This window comes from Pseudochaenichthys georgianus, chromosome 5, assembly GCF_902827115.2.
Source record: "Pseudochaenichthys georgianus chromosome 5, fPseGeo1.2, whole genome shotgun sequence".
In the NCBI taxonomy this organism is placed as follows: domain Eukaryota; kingdom Metazoa; phylum Chordata; class Actinopteri; order Perciformes; family Channichthyidae; genus Pseudochaenichthys; species Pseudochaenichthys georgianus.
The window spans coordinates 4,245,226-4,265,300 of record NC_047507.1 but is presented as its reverse complement, the minus strand read 5'-3'; the positions used below and the strand labels follow the sequence as shown (position 1 = coordinate 4,265,300).

At 41.9% G+C, this 20,075-nt stretch overlaps 1 protein-coding gene across 2 annotated transcripts in view; it reads left to right on the top strand.

The window, feature by feature from the left end:
• Positions 1-262: 262 nt before the first annotated feature.
• Positions 263-20,075, top strand: part of LOC117447021 (contactin-4) — a 54,647-nt gene continuing 34,834 nt past the window's right edge. Inside the window, exons 1-10 of one of the 2 annotated variants that reach the window (XM_034083589.1) lie at positions 263-323; positions 7,047-7,170; positions 7,401-7,576; positions 10,058-10,153; positions 14,050-14,253; positions 14,744-14,843; positions 15,532-15,716; positions 17,210-17,352; positions 18,239-18,368; positions 18,668-18,818. In XM_034083589.1, the coding sequence (XP_033939480.1) occupies positions 263-323; positions 7,047-7,170; positions 7,401-7,576; positions 10,058-10,153; positions 14,050-14,253; positions 14,744-14,843; positions 15,532-15,716; positions 17,210-17,352; positions 18,239-18,368; positions 18,668-18,818 (1,370 nt within the window). Of the gene's footprint in view, positions 336-7,046; positions 7,171-7,400; positions 7,577-10,057; positions 10,154-14,049; positions 14,254-14,743; positions 14,844-15,531; positions 15,717-17,209; positions 17,353-18,238; positions 18,369-18,667; positions 18,819-20,075 lie in introns of both variants that reach the window. The other variant, XM_034083590.1, reaches the window with a different exon arrangement.

Here is a 20,075-nt window from a genome sequence, read left to right as displayed (position 1 = left end):
TGCTAGCCGGCCCTTCGGCATGGGATCTTGGCTCGGCTTATTTGGTTGGATGAATTATTAATGGCTCACAGATTGTCCACACATTCCAGCATGTTTCCTTTTTCTTTCCAGAAGACTTGTTGTCGATGGCATCTCCTCATCTCCACATAACTCATTCGCCCTGCTTTTTCTTCCAGAGCCAAACGGAAAGAAGCGTCTGCCGGGGAGATATTCTACGCTCTCTGGACTGGATGGGAAGAAGGAGAATCTTTGACCTTGGAAAATGAAGATGTTGTTGCCATGGGAACTGTTAATCCTTCTGTTACTCAAAGAGTGCCTGGCTGGTAAGACGCCAAGTCAAGACGTTATTATACACCTGATATACATACATATAAGGCTGGGTGTCATTTCAAGATTGACGATACCAGCACCGATATGGGTAACCTTAACGTGATGGCAATACCAATACCAATACCGTTTGGTGGCTTTGTTGTTCTCCATGCAACAAACATCCATCCATACATCCAGCATACATGTGAATGGAAGAATTCATGGCGTAAGATGCCACTACCATTATTACATTGTATTCAATTAAAATCTAAGGTTAATTTTCATCATGCAATAATGTTTCTAACTTCAAAACCAATATATTTTACTCTTAAAACCTGTTAAAACAATTCTGTACATTTTTATAAATCTGTGAGCATTTTTTATACAATAATAATAATAATACACTTAGAATTGAATATTTGGAGGTTTTAAAGTGCTATATAAATAAAATTGGATTGGAATATTTAATTATTGCCGTCTCAAAAGTGATAATACATTTTAGAGCTTTGTTATTTGGTGAACATGTCGTTTTTATTTCAAAACCTTGCAAATCTTTTGATTTTAATCTATTCTTAAAGGATAGGGGATATTTTCAGGGTAAACAAAAGCCACAAAGGCAGACTTTTAAATTAATTGGAGTAGTTTCTGTTATTTAACAAGATGACGTTGAAGTGAAACCGCCTGGTTTCATTCTAAAGATTAGTTAACTTCAACTCTGCAGCCAGACTTTAAACGTGTTCTTCAGATCAGCGCTGATAAACTTGACTCACTGTTGGATCTACATTTGAAGGAAGAAAGAAGAGGCATTCACCATCTCTCCACTTTCCACACCTTCCTGTTTTACTATGCAATGTCCCTGCTTTCTGTCCAACTGCTGCCACTACCATCACATGTGGTAAGCACTATAAACATCAACAACTCTTTTCCTAACGCTAATGTATTCTGCACTTTCTCTCAGCAGCCGAGTAACACTATCTTCCAGCTCCCTAACACATAGACGAACTACAGCCACGGAGTCCACATCTCTCCAAGAGCTCTCACTTTATGTCTGAATACTAAAAACCTCCACAAAGTGAGAGTTAGAGATTTATTTTCAACAGTCACATTTAACGGATAAACTGTATACTGAACCTAAGCCAGCATTTTACAGGTCATCAAAATAAATGCATTTAAATTCATACAGCAAATGGAGTGGGGTCTGTTGCGTTGTGCTTCTATTCCCATTGATTTAGCATCTCCTCCCGAGTCAGCACTTTCACTGCGGGTGCATCTGTGCAGAATGGAAACAAACCACACGAGAATGCGGTGCTATGCAAATATCAGCGCGTGCTGTATTATACATACATATAGCTGCTATTGAGCTCACATGGTCATGCATTCCCATGGAAACTACTTGAGAGTCTTTTGCATGTGTGTGTGTGTCGGTGTGCTAGCGGTCAGTGCAGTCGGCGTGTTTACAGGGCAGCACACACACCATCCACCCGATCATTTCCCAGGTGAAATAGCCCGACTATTAAAGGCTCATTAATTTGTTAAATTTAAAGGACATCACGCGCAGGGTAAAAATGAGGCACCTCCCTCAGAGACAGGGCCCTTACCTGAAGCAAAAACTCCCACTCTCATTAGGATTATAATGGCAGTGCCCGTGATGATGATGATGATGATGATACGGGAGGGAGGGAGCACTCTTTGTCCTATTCAAGGTTAGCAGCCAGAATTAAAAAAGCAAGCAGGTTCTTCAAGAGGAAAACACGGGCGTAAGGCTCGGCGTATGACACATGATGTTATAATAACGGCAGTATGTGCGTCCATTGAAGAAATGTTGGATTCCACGGGGGTAATTAGTGCAACATCGGTTAATTACTCCTGTGTATTGATCGTTCTGCTGGAGCTAACCAAGTCAAGCTCGACTGATCACACACACACACACACACACACTGATCACACACACACACACACACACACACACACACACACACACACACACACACACACACACACACACACACACACACACACACACACACACACACACACACACACACACACACACACACACACACACACACACACACACACACACACACACACACACACACACACACACACACACACACACACACACACACACACACACACACACACACACACACACACACACAAACATGCAGACACAGCTTTGCAGGCTCTCTGATGATTAGATTATATCCATAGTAGGGCAATACACTGATATTGCAACTCATGGAAATACCTTAACCATGTTATGCTACTTGCATCTAGATCATAATGAAATAAAGCGTAACTCAATTAGCCAGCTGGGTTACTTGACACTCTTTGTAATTCATGCTGGCATGTAATAAAGCTTAGACCAATGTCTGTTTGTATTTTGATTCTGTGCATGTACAGAAAAGCTTACAGTGTAAAATGGATTGTAAAGCCCAGCACTCGAGTTAAAATAGTCCAATCTTAGCTTAGCAACCATACCAAGTACAGCAGACCTGTCCAGATGTTATTCTTGTACATGGCACTTTTTTTGATGGCAAACTATGACAGAGTTTGGATAATGTTCTTTTTGATAAAGTCTACAACACGAAAAAACACAAGAGCAATAGTGTACAGAATGGATTCAATCTTCCCTAACATAAGCAACGGTTAGCATGTTCGGTAACTAGCTTACCAAATGAACCGAACACACGGTTACCTCAAAGGCAAGGAGGAAACATTTCATTTACTTCCTACATTTAACAGCTGTTTTCACTAGTGTTTACATTCACCCGCGGGCAAACGCCTCAGCAGCCACCCAGCTGATTGAGGAAGTTACTAACAGACTGGACTCCCTCTCCCCCGATGCTCCTACATTTATTTTAGGAGATTTTAATCACTGTCAGGTGCATAAGACCTTAAAAACATACTGACATACAGTAGGACATGTGACATACTGCTCGTATGTCACATGTCCTACAACTTTAAATAAATCCACTATTGACTTGTGTTACGGCACGGTGCCTGGTGCGTTCAAGTCCCTGACCATGCCCCCTGTTGGAGCTTCATACCACACGACCGTTCTTCCCGTGCCGATCTACAAACCCATCTGCAGGAAACAAGTGTGCACAAAAGAAACTGTGAAATGTTGGACAGAGGAAAGCATTGCCACCTCACAGGCATGTTTGGACTGCACGGATTGGGATGTGTTTTATAGCTCATGCTCGGATCTCAATGAACTGACGTCAACTGTCTCATTCTACATATTATTTTGTGTGGAGTCTAACATTCCTTAGAGACATTACCGTCTTCCCTAATAATAAGCCGTGGGTCACGAAGGAATAAAGAGTGTTATAAATTGAAAGAAACGTATATCTTATACTGGAAACAGTCAGGACAACAAAGAAATTAACAGAGAATTAAGAAATGAGATAAGAAAAGCTAAAATAGCTTATAGGGATAAGGTGGAACTCAAATACAGCAGTGGAGATCTTCGGGAAGCCTGGAGGGGAATCAAATCAATGTCCTCCATCTCCCACGGTAACAATGACAGGGCTAGGAATACCATTAACATTGAGGGAACACATGAGGCAGACCTCCCCAATGCTGTTAACATTTTTTATTCTCGATTCGAGAAAAATGATTTCTCCATAAACACCTTTGGAAACCCTTAGAGAGTCTCTCTCCCCTATCTCAGACATAGTCATTGAACAGGATGATGTTAGGAATCTCTTCAAACGAGTCAATATTCGGAAGGCCCCAGGTCCTGACCATATTTGTGGGCGTACACTCCAGTATTGTGCTAGCGAACTCTGTGGTGTTTTCCAGCATATATTCCAATTGTCACTTGAGAATAGCCAAATTCCTGATATGTGGAAATCCTCAACTGTAATTCCCATCCCTAAGAAGCCTCATCCTAAAGTCCTAAACGACTTCAGACCGGTGGCTTTAACGTCATGGGTAATGAAAATGTTGGAAAAAAGTGTTAAAGGCCTTGTCATGTCAGTAGGTGGTGAACTTGATCCACTACAGTTTGCGTATCAGGCAGGGAGAGGCGGAGACTGGGGTGTCAAACTCAATTTCATCATGGGCACATTAGAATTATGGTTGCACTCAAAGGGCCGGTGGTAACTTTAAGACTATATACATAGATAAATATATATATTATATAAAATAATGTATTATTTTACAATATTTCCTCTGCATTGGATTATTATCGGATATGGTAATAACTTCATAATTAACTACGCCTGCAAGCATAAGTCTAGTAATTACAAGTCTCTTCTGTGCGCATCTCACAAAATGAGATGCATTGTGGGACATGTAGTTTATGGTGCTCCTCAGCGGCACGTGACCTTATAATAAACGTATTCTATTCTTTGCAAGCTCTTGTGGGCCACATCACATGAAGTGGTGGGCTGGATTCGGCCCCCGGGCCTTGAGTTTGACACCCTTGGCGTAGAGGATGCAAAGCTTTTTATACTGCACACCCTCCACAAACACCTTGAAAAGCCACAAGCCCACGCTGACTTTTCTTCAGCATTGAACACAATGCAGCCGCATCTCCTGGTGGACAGCCTATCATGTCATTTTAAACTGCTGATCAACTTGTTTTATGGATTTTAAACTGTCTAACTAATAGAGAGAAGGTGTCTGTCAATGGACGCCTCTCTGACTCTGTCGTCACTTCCACGGGCTCGCCTCAAAGATGCGTTCTTTCGCCCCTACTTTTTATAATGTACACTGATAAATGCAAGACAACAGCTACCTGGTTAAATGCTCTGATGATCCCGCCCTCTTGTCCCTCCTCAGCGGCCCAGAATCAGAGTGTGCTCTTGCCGATTTTATTTCCTGGTGCGACGACGGATTTAAATGTCTCTAAAACCCAAGAATTGATCATTGATTTTAGACGAGGATGTTCCTAAGGAGTGCATCATACACAATGACAAGGTAGAAATGGTCACATCATACAAATACTTGGGCACCATTTTCGATGACCACCTCAGATTTGATGTGAATACTGAGTGTGTTGTGAAGCGGGGTCGACAGAGAATGCACTTTCTTCACAAACTGAACTCTTTCTCTGTCAGGCCTTTCAGTCTGTCGTTTTTACCAAGTATTCATTGAGAGCCTTATTTGTTTTTCTTTTATCTGCTGGTTCCATAGCCTCACACTGAAAGACAGGAACAGCCTGAACAGCATTGTTAAAACCTGCTCCAAGATCATCGGCGTGAAACAGAGAGACTTAAATTCCTTCTGTAACCGACAGATTCTGCGGAAAGCCGAGAGCGTTCTGAACTCTCCAGGTCGTGTTCTCTCACATGAACTTCGTCTGTTGCCATCAGGGCGTAGATATGCTCTACCTGCTCAAAGGACTAATCGCTTTTCTAAATCATTCATCCCTTCTGCACTCAAACTTTTAAATTCTTGAAAAGGCTTTTAACTTGATTATTTATTTATTATTGTGATGCTTTGAACTATTTATAGTGTCAATTGGAATTATCCACATCTGTGCTCCGGGTGTGTCTGTGTGTTTTCTTCTTGTATGTTCCTGCCTGTGTTCATGACATAAGCTGCTGCTCATAACCAATTGCCCCTTGCGGGATTAATAAAGTTGTTGATTGATTAAATATATTGTAATATTATGAACTTGATGTATTGTAAAATATGCTTATGTTGACGTTAGCCAGGAACCCTTCAAATACCTATCTAGAAAAGCAGTCTCTAGTAGAGGACGCAAACAGATGACACCATTCACAAAAAAGCACCAAAACCACAAATTATAAAAGTGTTGTGTTTTTCACCAAAGCCAAACACAACTGTCTTTTTAGTAATGTCGTGATATTTTGTAATGTTCGGTGTTTGCATTTGTATACGTTACATTTAAAGGTGGGGTAGGTAAGTTTCAGAAACCGGCTCGAGATACACTTTTTGTTATATTCCATGGAATGCTCTTAACATCCCGATAGCAATGAATATCTGAAGTGCTTTGACAACAAATCCATACAAAAATGTCATCTGTAGAAGCCGTAATAGTGTAAAAGTACAACCAGTCCGTTTAGCCGGCCCGGCTAAAGTAACTGGATGGCCTACCTGCCTGTCAGCCTTCCATCGGGGCACAAACTTATCTCGTGCCCTCATTGGTCATGTGCGCGTTCGTGTGTGTTGGAGGAGGGGCTCTGTGAGGAAGTGGCAGATTTTCTCCGGTTGTGTATTTTCAAATTCTAGCGATCTCGAGCCGGTTTCTCAAACTTACCTACCCCACCTTTAAATTGTCTGGAAGGAACAAAATAATTTTTTTTACCAAAAGCGACAAATGTAACACAGCCGTTGCAATCATGATGAATGGGGAAGGGATTTAGACAATCCATAAGTGCAACAAACATTTGTAAAACAAAACTTATTTCCCACTTCTTATTGCTGTCTTTTTATTCCGACTAGAAAAAAAACATTTATTTCCGTATTCACACGTTATTTCTGTGAAAGATCATCCTAAATGTATATAAGATAACTTCATGACTCGTGTTTAAAGCTCAGTGTTATCTTTGGTAATTGCTCTCTCATCGCATCTGCCTCTTGACATGTGAACAAGACGGTTTATTAAATGCAGAATCCACTCAAAGTGCTGCACTGGCAGCTAATTATATGGGTCTGGAGTAACATACAGCTTTCTGAGCACGGAGTGATTTATTTTTACATTAATTCAATGTCACGTGCACATCATTGTGCAGCTAATTCTTTTTCCCCCCACACAGAGAATACACGCCATGGTCCTGTCTTCACCCAGGAGCCGAGTGACAGCATTTTCCCCCTGAGCATTGACGATAAGCAGGTGTTCATTAATTGTAACGCAAGAGGAAACCCAACTCCTCATTATAGGTACGTGTTTTGCCTGCCCTTTGACCGTATATAAGGTGCGGTGTATGTGAGGATGATGGTACGAAGCACTCTTCTGAGCTGTGAATGATACCAGGCCGTGTTGCTGAATTAGCTTCATTTGCATTTCAATGTAGTCATGCAGCCGTAGTCGGAGAGTAATTATGTTTTTACCCATGGGTACTACTCAGGGGATTCAGTGGAAAGATTAATATATGTTGATGTTCCTACAGGTGGAAAATGGATGGGAGAGAGCTAAACACGGAGTCGGATCCGAACTTCAGCCTGGTGGAGGGGAGCCTGCTGATCAGTGACCCCCGTGTCATGGACCATGCAGGAGTGTATCAGTGCATCGCCACCAACACATTCGGGACTGTCGTCAGCAGGGAGGCAAAGGTCCAGTTTGCATGTGAGTGGAGTTCCGTTCTGAGAATGCTGTTACTGACATGAACTTATGACGCATTTCATCAACTTTTTCCTCTTTGACTTGTTCAGAAAGTTTGCACAACTAAATAGTATAATGAAATATTCTTTCTAGGGCTGCTACATTTCATTTGTTGGTGGTTAATTAATCATAGACCATCAGATCAACAACCTAAAAACCAATGATATGAAGTGGCATAACAGAGTAGCCAAACCAGTGAACCCAGAGCATTTTGAGAATACATGCTTTAAAAAAAACGTTTTAATATATATCCACTTTTTCAATTAAACGGACTTCTACACCAGGGATGGGCAAATGGCTCCTCTTTTTTCCTCTTTTTGCGGCCCTCAGATTAATTTATAAACAACGTAATTAATAATACATTTTTTTTTATTTATTTTGCCATTTTCTTAATCTTATAGCTCATGGTAATCTCATTTGCAAAACTATGTATGCCAGACATTATGCTCAATGGGTGCTAGTTGGGTTATAGATCTATCTTCTAATTTTCACGTTTATTTATTATAATTTTTTAAAATCCAATATTGGTAACACGCTCCTTTTTTTGTTCAACTGGTTACGACTGGTTCAACCCTGCAGTCTACAACATTGCATTCCTAAACCACTAAACTGCTTTCTCAATCCAGTTATAGTACATAGAGCTGTACGTTGTATCCCATGGTCAATGTTAAACATGTTGCAACATGACTACTTGGTTATGTTTAGTAAAATATGGTTTTTGCTTTAAATGGTTATGTCTGTTTTATTATTGACGAAGTACATTTTACTAATTAACAAGTGGCAAACAATTGACCCATCCATCCACCCCAAACGTCTTCTTTCTTTTGATAACTCAAACCAAATTGGCCATGCAGGTTTGTTGTATGGGAACATTATTTTTAGGACACCGTCATCTGCTCTCGCCAGTTTTTTTTGGGCTGCTGTATTCATATTTATAGCTTTCAACAATCCAAACAACAATAAGCTTCGTCTCAGGCAAAGCCTCCACTGCATTATGAGGCTGAGAGCTCTGGGTCGGGCATGGAAATGTGATTGTCGCATGTCATAATAGTCATAATGTATTCTTTCTGAACACACCTTGTATCAAAGTGTGCCATCTCTGATTGTATGTCAATCTGCATGTCTGAATTGACAGTGTTACCTCTTTTACTAGCGCAGTGGCTTATATGAGGATATGAGGACTGAATAGGCGCTTTCACACCGCAGTACTTTTCCCACAAAGGTTCATGCGAACTCTTTAGTTCTCATGAACTAAGTACAGATCGCGTTCACACCGGAATAACTCCCTGGGGGTGGATTAGGCAAATGAAGCCGCTGACGTCACTTCTTCTTCTTCTGCTTTGGGTTTACTTTCAGGCCGCAAACCACTTCACGGCGTATACTGCCGCCCAAAGTCCCCGGCCGGAAGTCCCCGGAGTTGGGGACTGGCTTCAGTAGAAGCTGCTGGGAGTCCCAGCAGCTTCTACTGAAGCCTTCCGAGTAAATCGCCAGAACGCCGACACCTCCTCATCTCCACCGCTCCCATGGTTTCTGTTGTGTTGCCATAAGTTAGTCTCTCTGCGTTTCTGCGCTGGGCTAATGCTAATGCTAATAATGCTAATGCGAGGAAAATAAAATGGCGGCTTCACAAAACTTTTTGGGAGTTTTACAGGGCGTGGTTTGCAATCCGCCCAGCCAATCAGACATAGGAACCTTATTCTCCCACGAAAGCCCCTGCTCTCTAGCAGGGGCTGAAAAGGGGGTGGAAAGGTTCTCATGAACGCATTTTAGTTCCGGATTGTTTTGGTGTGAACGCACATTTTCGGAACTATATCGGAACTAAAGTGGGAATAGTACTCCGGTGTGAAAGCGCCTAATAGAGGAGACCCAGATAATGAAACCACAAAAACAATAAATCATCCCAGTTTACCATAATCATTACCATATGGAGCACATATTTTATTTTCGAATAACACTGTGTCCAGGCAAGCTAGTTATTGTTCTCCATCTACTGCACCATATGTAGTTTAAATGTAATGTCAACAGCTGTCCAATAGAAACCTTAAGTACTCCTCAGATTGATTTACGAGCTAATTTCCTGGTTAATACAGACTTAATGAAGCCATATTCTGTAATTTGTAGGATTTATTATCCGACCAGTTTTGATTTGACCACAGCTGATATTTGCTCGGTCCCTCCTGGGATTTAGTTGGTCTTTCTAAGACTCGGGGATGGATATGTCTTCCCACTGTTTATTCTCTCACGCCGCACAGCAGCATTTCATTAAAGGTGAAAGAAATCTCTCGGGCGCTTTGGTGCACCCTTTGCCAAATCACCTGCTTTCACTGTGATATAATCAGACAGAGGAAGTGTATTCTGCAGAATGAAATGCCCTCCCTGGATGTCACCTTTGAGTTATTTCAGCTGCAAAACAATGAAAAGTTGTGTTTGTTTTCTATCCAACAGTTCTGCACAACTTTAGCATGAAGTCCAGGAACACGGTGTCGGTGAGAGAGGGTCAAGCCGTGGTTCTTCTGTGCGGGCCTCCACCCCATTACGGAGGTACACTCCTAACTCTTCTTCATTATCTGCTGGAGTCACACACTCCTGCTTGCGTCAGCAGTCTTTATTGTTCTTCACTCTGCTGCCTATTATCTCCCTGTAACACCGCGCTGTGTCTCTTTTGTTTTTATACCTTGCCACCTTCCTCTCTTCCACGCTGCTTTTATACTCACTCCGCCTTATCTGCCAGACTTTTTATGATCAGCCACCTCTCTACCAGCCCAGACTCACGCCTTCACATCTATAGTTCATAGCCTCGCACTTCTTAACCTTGAGCTCACTTCTTCTTCGCCCATGTGATCTGTGACCGTGCTGTCATCTCTAAGGTCTCCGGTGCTCCACTTCCTGGAACTGCCATTTTTCCTCCATGGCTGTGGGCAGGTTATCCGTGGGTAATAAAGTCAGCTTGTGGCTGTGGCCGGGGGAGCGTTTATCCCGTGGCACAGCTGCGAGTCGGCTCATGTGTCTGTGTGTTGCTGATTAGCAGACCCTCAAAGTGGTCCGCACTCCTGCAGCCATTCGGTGCCCACCAGCGCAATTTCACGCTGGAGCACCAGCCATTCTCAGCTCCCTGTTGCCAGCCGAATCCCCACGGCCACAGGGGAATCCACTCTTGAGCAATGTTTCCCTCCAGCCTCCCCATCCTTTTAAAAAAGCCCTCCCTCTTTATATGTCTCCTCTTTAAACACAGCATTACCGCACATATGATGGGATTAAACACCACACGATAAAGCTAGCTTGAGGTGAAATTGAAAAAGGGTGCCTTTAAAGGTCACCTATTATGCAAAATCCACTTTTCCATGTATTTTATATATATATGGGTCTCCTCTCTTTTTGTCCTGATCCATTTATATAAAAACCTGTCTGAAATAGGGCTGCTCGATTATGGCAAAAATCATAATCTCGATTATTTGGGTCAATAATTGTAATTGCGATTATTAAATGCGATTATTCATTGACTTTGAAAACATCTATTTATTGGAGAAAAACAATGTGAACAGTATGTTTTTAACAGTTGATTACCCTGAACGTTAAATATAATTCAACTGAAAACCCCAAAAAAATTTAAATAAATAAATAAAAGTAATAATAATAAAAAAATAATCGTTTTATTTCGATTACGTTGTTTTCGTAATCGTTGCAAGCCATAATCGTAATCACGATTAAAATACGATTAATTGAGCAGCCCTAGTCTGAAAGTTAGCTGATCAGATTCTGGCCACTTTACGATGTCATAACGTTTTTTGGGGTTTTGTAACCTTATCCCCCCCCCCCCCCCCCCCCACCGTATCACCTGATATCTCAGAGGGGCGTGGGGAGTGGCTCCTTATTTTCATCTCAAGTAACAGACAGATAATCAGCACTTTGGAAACAGGGCTGAAACAGAGGGGATTATGGGTAATGCTGCAATGATCTGTTTGGTGTTTGGAGACATGTTTTGCATGAGAGCTATAATATATTGATGAAAAACAGTATAATAGAGGACCTTTAATGCCTTGTTGATGCACCACTCGAGGAGCACCTGAGTCAAAAGGGGAATCATCTGAAGCTTTTTGGTGCAATCAATACGTTAGTGGTCTAAAAGGAGCCGCGCTGAGAGTTAAACTCTTGTCAGAGGACGTTAGATTATTTGCCTGCGAGTCCTCTGTTGCTGAGAGACTGCAGCTCTTAAACAGACCCGGTCTCCGACAGTTTCTAATCATAATAGCTCTGTCACTTTCTGCCCTGACTTTTCCCCTGTAATGATTCTAAGTCACTGTTTTCCCTGAAGGAAGCGCGCAGGACATCGTTACCGTCGGCCCAGTGAAAAGGGCTGACTGCAGAATGCCATGTGTCTTGAAAACACTAATAGCCTCTGATCTCCCAGCAGACATCTCTGCCTCGCTGTCTCCCGCTGTGTCTGTTTCCCTTCTTTTCTTTACTCTGACACGAATCCTCCTCGTTACTGTGTGTGTGTGTGTGTGTGTGTGTGTGTGTGTGTGTGTGACACGAGTTAAGGGTCAACTAGGACAGATAATGCCTGCACTATCTTAAACACAGTTGGCACCGTGTTTGACCTTTTCACCTGCTTTTTAGATACCATTGTTGTTTGATGCTTCTTAGTCAAAGATAAGGTGAGAGTTATTCTGTTTTTCTCATTGTGTACACTTCACATAAAAACAAAACACCATTACACAAACTGTTAAACCTCGGCATTCAGATGGAAAACAGCGCTGTGTTAAAAGGCGCTAGGGGCTGATTTGGTGGAGGCTTGCTGTTTCAGGGACCAGTGAGACAATGCAATAAAATCCAGGAGAGCAGGTTTGAGTAATAGATCCATGAGTTTAAGGCTGGTAAGGTGCCAACACACGGCCATTTGCTGTACACTCTGTGTTTCAACATTACAGTGCAATCATTTAATTCTCTGCTTCGACAATTGGGAAATAAACAGTAGAAATGCTTCGCCCACATTGAAGAATAGTCCACTATAAATGTACCTTTACACACGTCCATTGCAGGAGGAAGTTCAGGTACTTCTTTTCAGCATGAACCTGATCTTGACGGAGACCTTTGTGTGGTCACCCCCCGCTGAGCAACACAGCGGTGCAATTCAGAGGAATAAGGGAGTGCCATTATTTCACACGGTCTGTCTGAACTCTACTTTAGTCCATCTCTGACTTCCTGACTCGTTTCCGAGCCAGTTCGTACCTACTGAAGACTTTCGGTTTGAAAAATGGAATGAAATCGAAAGGAGGTTTTGATACATAAATATAAGTGGATAAATTCTCACTTTGTTTACTTGTTAGTATATCTTGAATTTCTTCCAGCTGTTAACATCAGTTGTGTAAGCAGTTTATTGCATAGCATGTTTTCCTTACAGATGAGCTGTGGATTTTAGGTGCCGTTAATATGACGGTAGCAAACAAGTGTAAGGGAAACTTCTGTGTCACCGACTCAGGAAGGAGACAGGGTAGAGCAGGAGCTTCGATGTCAAACACTGGAGGTTTATTTGGAGTTACGGCCGGAGAATTCACATCACAAGTCACACAGTCACGGTCTGACTGCACGGGTGGTTGCCACGTCAACTCTGGAGCGCCTCTCTCTCGTTAGCCCATTGAACTGGTTTCACAGAGTCATCAACATGTCTTGATAAGATAGCTTAACCAGTTGGGCACACTGAGTCACTTGTGTCCGTCACTTATGGCCTCGAAGATGTCATACCCTGGAGTCCACGAACAACAAAGAAGGAAGTGTCCCAGTGCACCCACAACAAAGACCATCTGTGACCAGGTGTTGACCGGTCACAGAATGGGAACAATAACATTATGGCTGAAGCAGCCTATGTCCTTAAAGGAGATAAACAGACGTCAGGGTTGGTGCTGTACGTCATATCTAGGAGTCTAGGTCAATTATTTCCCTAACAACAAGGACTCCAGGTGATGTATTATAGAGAGCAACACAGTCTGTGTTGAGAGGATGTTAAAATAAATGGGTCAAACAAACAGGACTTTTACCCAGGAGACTAATGTTTGACCTTGTTAAACCAAAAGTCAATGTCGACATATTTGACCATACATACGCTAACTTTAGTAAGTTCATACATAACATTCTTATCGTACCTACAGTAAGTAGCACACTTGCTTATTTAAGCCAACATCATCTTGCTGGTCAGGCTTTGGCTACCCTAGAAATACATGTTACAATCCATTCATTGATGTTTTTGGTATTTTTTCTTAAATAATAATATTAAATGTCACAAACCTTATTCTTTGGAGTCACCTAATATTTATATTTTAAGCCGAGGAATATAATATCATACCATTTATTTGTAAAACTATCCCTCCCTGTATTGCAGGTCATTTTGGGAAGGTCACTGGATTCTGTTTTTACACCCTGTTCCCTTTTTTTTTTTTCAGAGATAAAATATTCCTGGGTTTTCAACGGTCAGCGGAGCTTCCTGCAACAGGACGCCCGTCGCTTTATCTCTCAGAGGACAGGCAACTTGTACGTGGCCAAAGTTGAAGCCTCCGACGCGGGGAACTACACGTGTGCGGTGAGAAACATGATGACCAACGCCACAGTGCTCAGCTCTCCAACCCCTGTGGTGGTGCGGAGAGACGGTAAGCCCCCTCGGTTCTTCTCCGCTGCCTCTTGAACTGACACGTGAGCCCGGGAGATAAATCGCTTGTCTCGAGCGTGACAATGTTTTTGCTTTTTGTTTACGAGCTATGTTTTTTTGCAGCTCTTGAATCCTTGGAACTATACGGGGTTATGTCTTCGAGAACCCTCTCTCTATCAGCATGAAGGCACATATTTACATAGCAGGACATGTAGTCCATTCTGACATAAATGCATGTAGGCACACACAGCAAGCAGCCCGCCTCACAGACTAACCCCCATCAGGACCGTTTATGTGAACCACTGCAGATTTGAGCTGAGGGAGATATGTAATCCGAACTCATCCATCCGCCGAGCCAAACGCTGCTGTTCACGATGCCAACGCGCTCTTTGCCAGTGTAACTCGTGCCACATCCAATATGAATTACAGGAAACTGCATGTCCGTGTCCTGTATTCCGACTGATGTGATTTGCATTTATCCTTCCTCTTAGTGATGGGCGAATACGAGCCAAAAATTGAGGTGCAGTTTCCCGACACCCTTCACATCTCGAAAGGATCATCAGTGAAACTGGAATGCTTCGCCTTAGGAAAGTAAGTATCAGGAACATTAGCACACTGCATCTCTCCCCCCTCACACGGCATTGACACGTTGAAGTGTTCTTTCGTTCAAAGTCCAGGAGTTAGTTAAAAGTAGACAGGGAAACTCCTCGGAAAATGTAAGGGTATTGATTAAAACAATGATGTGGTAGGTTTTACAAAAGTTCACAGCTGGTTCTGAAATGAAAAGCACCAGTCCACAGACCACTCAGAGCAGTTAACTATCTGTGGTGCGAAGAATGAGAGAGAAACTATTTCCCCCGTACATTGTCATTTATATCATTTTGTAGTCTTCATAGATTGCTTGGCGTCGACGGGGCGGGTCTTCTTCTGTAGTCTTGCGATGACGTAGTCTCGGCTCGTCTCTCGCGATATATCTCATACTATTCTTCTTATGTGTATAGGTCATACACACATAATAATAGCGTCAACAAGTGAGAGTTAAAGACGATGTGTTCAGTGTGTAACTCCACGCTTCCCGGGGAGAAGCACTGCTTCAGTAAATAATGTACTTTAAAGTTCCGACACATATATATTGATGTATTTCTTACAACTTTTTATGACGTTGCCAGACATACTGTTTTACAACAAACGGACTGGAAACAATTGTCATGGCAGTCCTTTCGGTCAGTGTGAGCAGGAGCATGTGGCCATCGTGACCTTTTGTGTGTGACCTCTGCAGCCCGGTGCCTTCCATCTCCTGGAGAAAAGCTGATGGAAATCCACTCCCTGGAAAGATTAAAATCAACCACTCCAGTGGGGTTCTGGAAATCCCATATTTTCGCCCAGAGGATGCCGGCGTGTACGAGTGTGTTGCCGAAAACAGCAGAGGACGAAATGTAGCCAGAGGGCAGCTTCTATTCCAGAGTAAGAGCCTTGTAAACTTTTGTTTTCTGTTTTCACAGAGATGCCTGCACAACTTCTTTGTAATCCATAGATGGACAAGGACTTTTGAATAATTTTGAAATGAATTGAAAGCTACTTTCTAAGCTTAAATGACATATTTCAAGATTTTTCTTCAAAAAATGACTTTTATTTTTCATCTTGCACCATTTGGGTTTACATGTATATATCATTAACCCGTATTATACTGTTATTAAACAATGTTAAAATGCAAATGACACAAATAAAGCCAATATTATTCCATATTACACCATTATGACACCCATATTACACCTTTTTTTACACACATATTATTACACCATTATTACCGCATTCTTTCACCCAAATAAGACGCAAATAGTACCAATATTACACCTACATAACACCATACTGTAAGTACACCTACATAACACTCATAAGTACACCTACATAACTCATAAACACACCTACAGTATATTACACTTTTTCTGTACCACAATACACTGTTATTGCACCGATTTTACATCAATATTACACATTGACAACATCTGTCAAATGATTGTATCCGGTTTAATAAATAACTTAAAGGGTTAATCCAGAAATGTGGGTTTTGTGTTTTTTTGGACGGTAATTTTAAATGCTTGATTATGAGTTTTAGCCAAACAACATAGTTATTTTGTATTCAGTTCGTCTGTCCTCCTTACTGTGATGTCAATATTTGATCATTTATTTTAACCGCTGCATTGAGGTAATAATTAGGTGTTCTGTAGACAGAGGGACGAGAGAAAGTCCTCTGTTTGCTGAACTTGTTGATATCGACATTGAAAAGATGAGTTTTGGATTTACGTTGAATAACTTACCTGCCTCTGATTCTATAGCATCTCATGTCAGATGTGCAAAACATGAAGGCGTAAGAGGTTGTTGACACAAAGCCATTCAAGGTCCTCAATTCAAAGCAGATAAGTTATATAAACCTTTACTAACAAATCCAAATGAAATAAATCCTTTAATGAGTACAATTACTTCTTTCTCCCAAGGAGTTCAACTGCAGCATAAATACACAGACTTTTGCAATCTTGATGCTATAGTTTATGGTAGTATTTTGCAGCATTTCAATTTCTGCTTCAAACTTGCTGCTCTCAAATCCTTGAACTGCACCTACTGTGCAATGCGTATACAATTGTATGAAACAAATTCAAATCATCCTTGGCCTTACAATTGTGTACATCTTACCCTCGCCTTGGCTCGCCTCGCCTTGGCTCGCCTCGCCTTGGCTCGCCTCGCCTAGCCTCGCCTCGCCTTGCCTTGCCCTAAACATTAAAGCAGGGAAAATAGGACAGAAAAATAAGAGGAAACAGCAAAGTCCCTATTGTTTAAAAACAGTTGGGTTTATTTGACCAAATAATGAAGTTGACCTCTTATTGCATTATATTGGTAAAACTAAATCGAGCTGTTGAAATCTTTTTCGATTAATATTTACGTGTTGGTATTTTTCACAGATGTTGAGCATCTGCACTGGGTCCAGACACTGAGAGATGCTCATATGGCAATAGATGCTAATCTGCTGTGGGAATGTAAAGCCAGTGGGAAGCCGAAGCCGGCGTACAGATGGCTGAAGAACGGTCAGCCGCTGACACCAGAGGTAACACTGCACAAGTTACTTTGATTTTACACACACCTTTTTCCGCAAACAAAGCTCTCCTTCAGCAGTAAATCAGTAATACATCTTACTAGTGTTGTTAAAGCTACACTGACAACCTATATACCAAAGGATTATATATGTATTTGTTTTTTTCATTTATCTGTTTATTTATTTGTTGTTTTTATTTTGTTTGTTTGTTTTTCAATAACAAATGTATTTCTTTAAGAAAAAAAAAAATTATTATATGTGTTAATAATGTAGTTGTTGGGAGAAGGGGTGGGATTAAATCAGTGTACACTTCTTCCCAACCCTTTTCGGATGTGTAATAAAGTAGATTATTTGTTTATACATAATTTAGAATCGGTAATATTTTTGTATATCAATTTGACACTGCTTAAAGGTGGGGTAGGTAATTTTGGAGAAACCAGCTTGAGTGCGCTAGAATTTGAAAATACACAGCCGGAAAAAATCTCCCCCTTCCTCACAGAGCCCCTCCTCCAACACACACGAACGCGCACATGACCTATGAGGGCACGAGGTAAGTTTGTGCCCCGATGGAAGGCTGACAGGCAGGTAGGCCATCCAGTTACTTTAGCCGGCTCAGATGATTGGTCGTGCTTTTTACAGCGCCACGGCTTCCACAGATGACATGTTTTTATGGATTTTTATCAGATATTCATTGCTATCGGGATGTTAAGAGCATTCCATGGAATATAACAAAAAGTGTGTCTCGAGCAGGTTTCTCAAACATACCTACCCCACCTTTAATTGTGTATTGTATAATAAGTATCATGTTAAATGTTTGTATTATTGTTTTACACATTCGAAATAAATCAAATCAAATATAAAAAACCTTTGAATGATGACCTGATGACCTTATTCACAGGGGAGGATCCATGTGGAAGATGGCAGGCTGACCATATCCAGCATCACTCTGTTGGACTCGGGGATGTTTCAGTGTGTGGCAGAAACTGAGCACGGAGCTGCCTACGCCAGCGCTGAGCTCAAGGTTGTTGGTAAGCAGTTTGTTTTACAACCATTTGAACCAGAGGTAGAGATATACTGTACACATATTGTGTTAGTGGAACCAAAGTGCTTCCTGTGTAAATAAATAATAAGAGGCTGCTCTGGCTTTTCACTGAGCCATGGCCTCTCTTCTTCATTTCCATAATTCCTTCATACAATAAGGCACACTGGTGGCGAAATAACATTTCCGTAATTGCTGGTGATGCACTTGACATTTGTGCTGATGCACGGCTGTTTCCCCCTCCACGAAGCGAGACAAATGGCCTTAAAACACGGATCTGTTCCTCAGCCTCCCCACCGGACTTCACCCGACGGCCCGTGAAGAAGTCAACAGTGATGCAGCGGGGGGGCGAGGTGGTGCTGGAGTGTCGCCCCCACGCTTCCCCCAGGGCCGCAATCTCCTGGTGGAGAGGGGGGGAACTCCTCCAGGGGGGCAAGAGGTAGGGTACTGCATGCAACGCTGTTTATTCAATAGATGGCATATCGTCACCGGCTTGAGCTTCAACCTCAGGATCCATGTGTCTGTGATCCTCTCCAGAAGGGAAGGAGTCATCACATACAGAGCATCAACTAGTTTCTGAGCAGTGTCCTTCACATGCTGGTATCCAAGAGAGGGAGTCACACAGTCACAAGATGGAGGAATAGAAAGCAGTCTTCAATGTTTACTTCAGATTAGCTCCACGTCAGAAATGAGCATGCTTGATGTCTCTCTCCATAGAGGCTGAATCATCATGTTCATCACATAGCTATCATCTGCCTCAAGCAGTCCTGATGCTCTCCTAGGTAATCAGACATCCTGTCACGTACACAGCTACAGTTGGGATACCTTTGTTATCATGTTACTCTGATATTGGAAGAGGACATTCAGTATTTTCCCAATACTTTTGGTAAAGAGCTTTCTCTTGTGGTCATTTTCATTACTAGGACTCCTTGTTATGTATGCCCCTGATCAAGGGGACTTTTCAAGTGAGTAACAGAGCTTTGTTTGGTTCAAGAAAGACTTTTTTTTTGTCAGATAGACACGTTGTTCTTTCATAGAGTAATATGTTGGTTTTCTGTTGACACACAGTTTGTCCTAAGCCTGTTTCACTGGATGGAAGAACGAGGCCATGGCCCCTACTCAATCAGTTTTTCAAAGCGCAAGATAGAGAGTGCAATATGTTTTAGCTGCTTGAAACTTCAAAGTGTCTCACAGTTTCACGGCTCTGCAAGACAGTCAAAGTGCTGGATATGGAACAGAGAACGCGTAGGCACAGTCTCTGTGTGAACACCACAGAGAAAAGCTATCACACGACATCCTAGAGCGAAACTCTACCTCAGTCTTCATGACAGGCCAGACCATGTCATGATTTAAGCTCTGAGGAAACTCAAAGGAGCTAAAAGAAACAGTTTGTAGTTGCACTTGGCCTTAGCAGGGACTTATACACAAAAGGAACCAACCGAGTTCAGGCACAAGTGCTGCTTTCTTAAATGTTTGGTGAAAGAGTTTGTTTGTAAATGTTCAGGTCGGTTAAGAGAAACAGGGTTTTGTCTCGGTAAATGCTAAGTTCAAAACACATATCTGAATCTGGAAGTAGAAACTGTGAGAATGAAACAAGATGTTGGATTTGGTTACCGTCTGTAGTCCGAGTAGTTTTGACCAATTTGGACTTTCTCGATCAAAACCAGTCGCTTCGACCCCGAAATACATTTTGGTG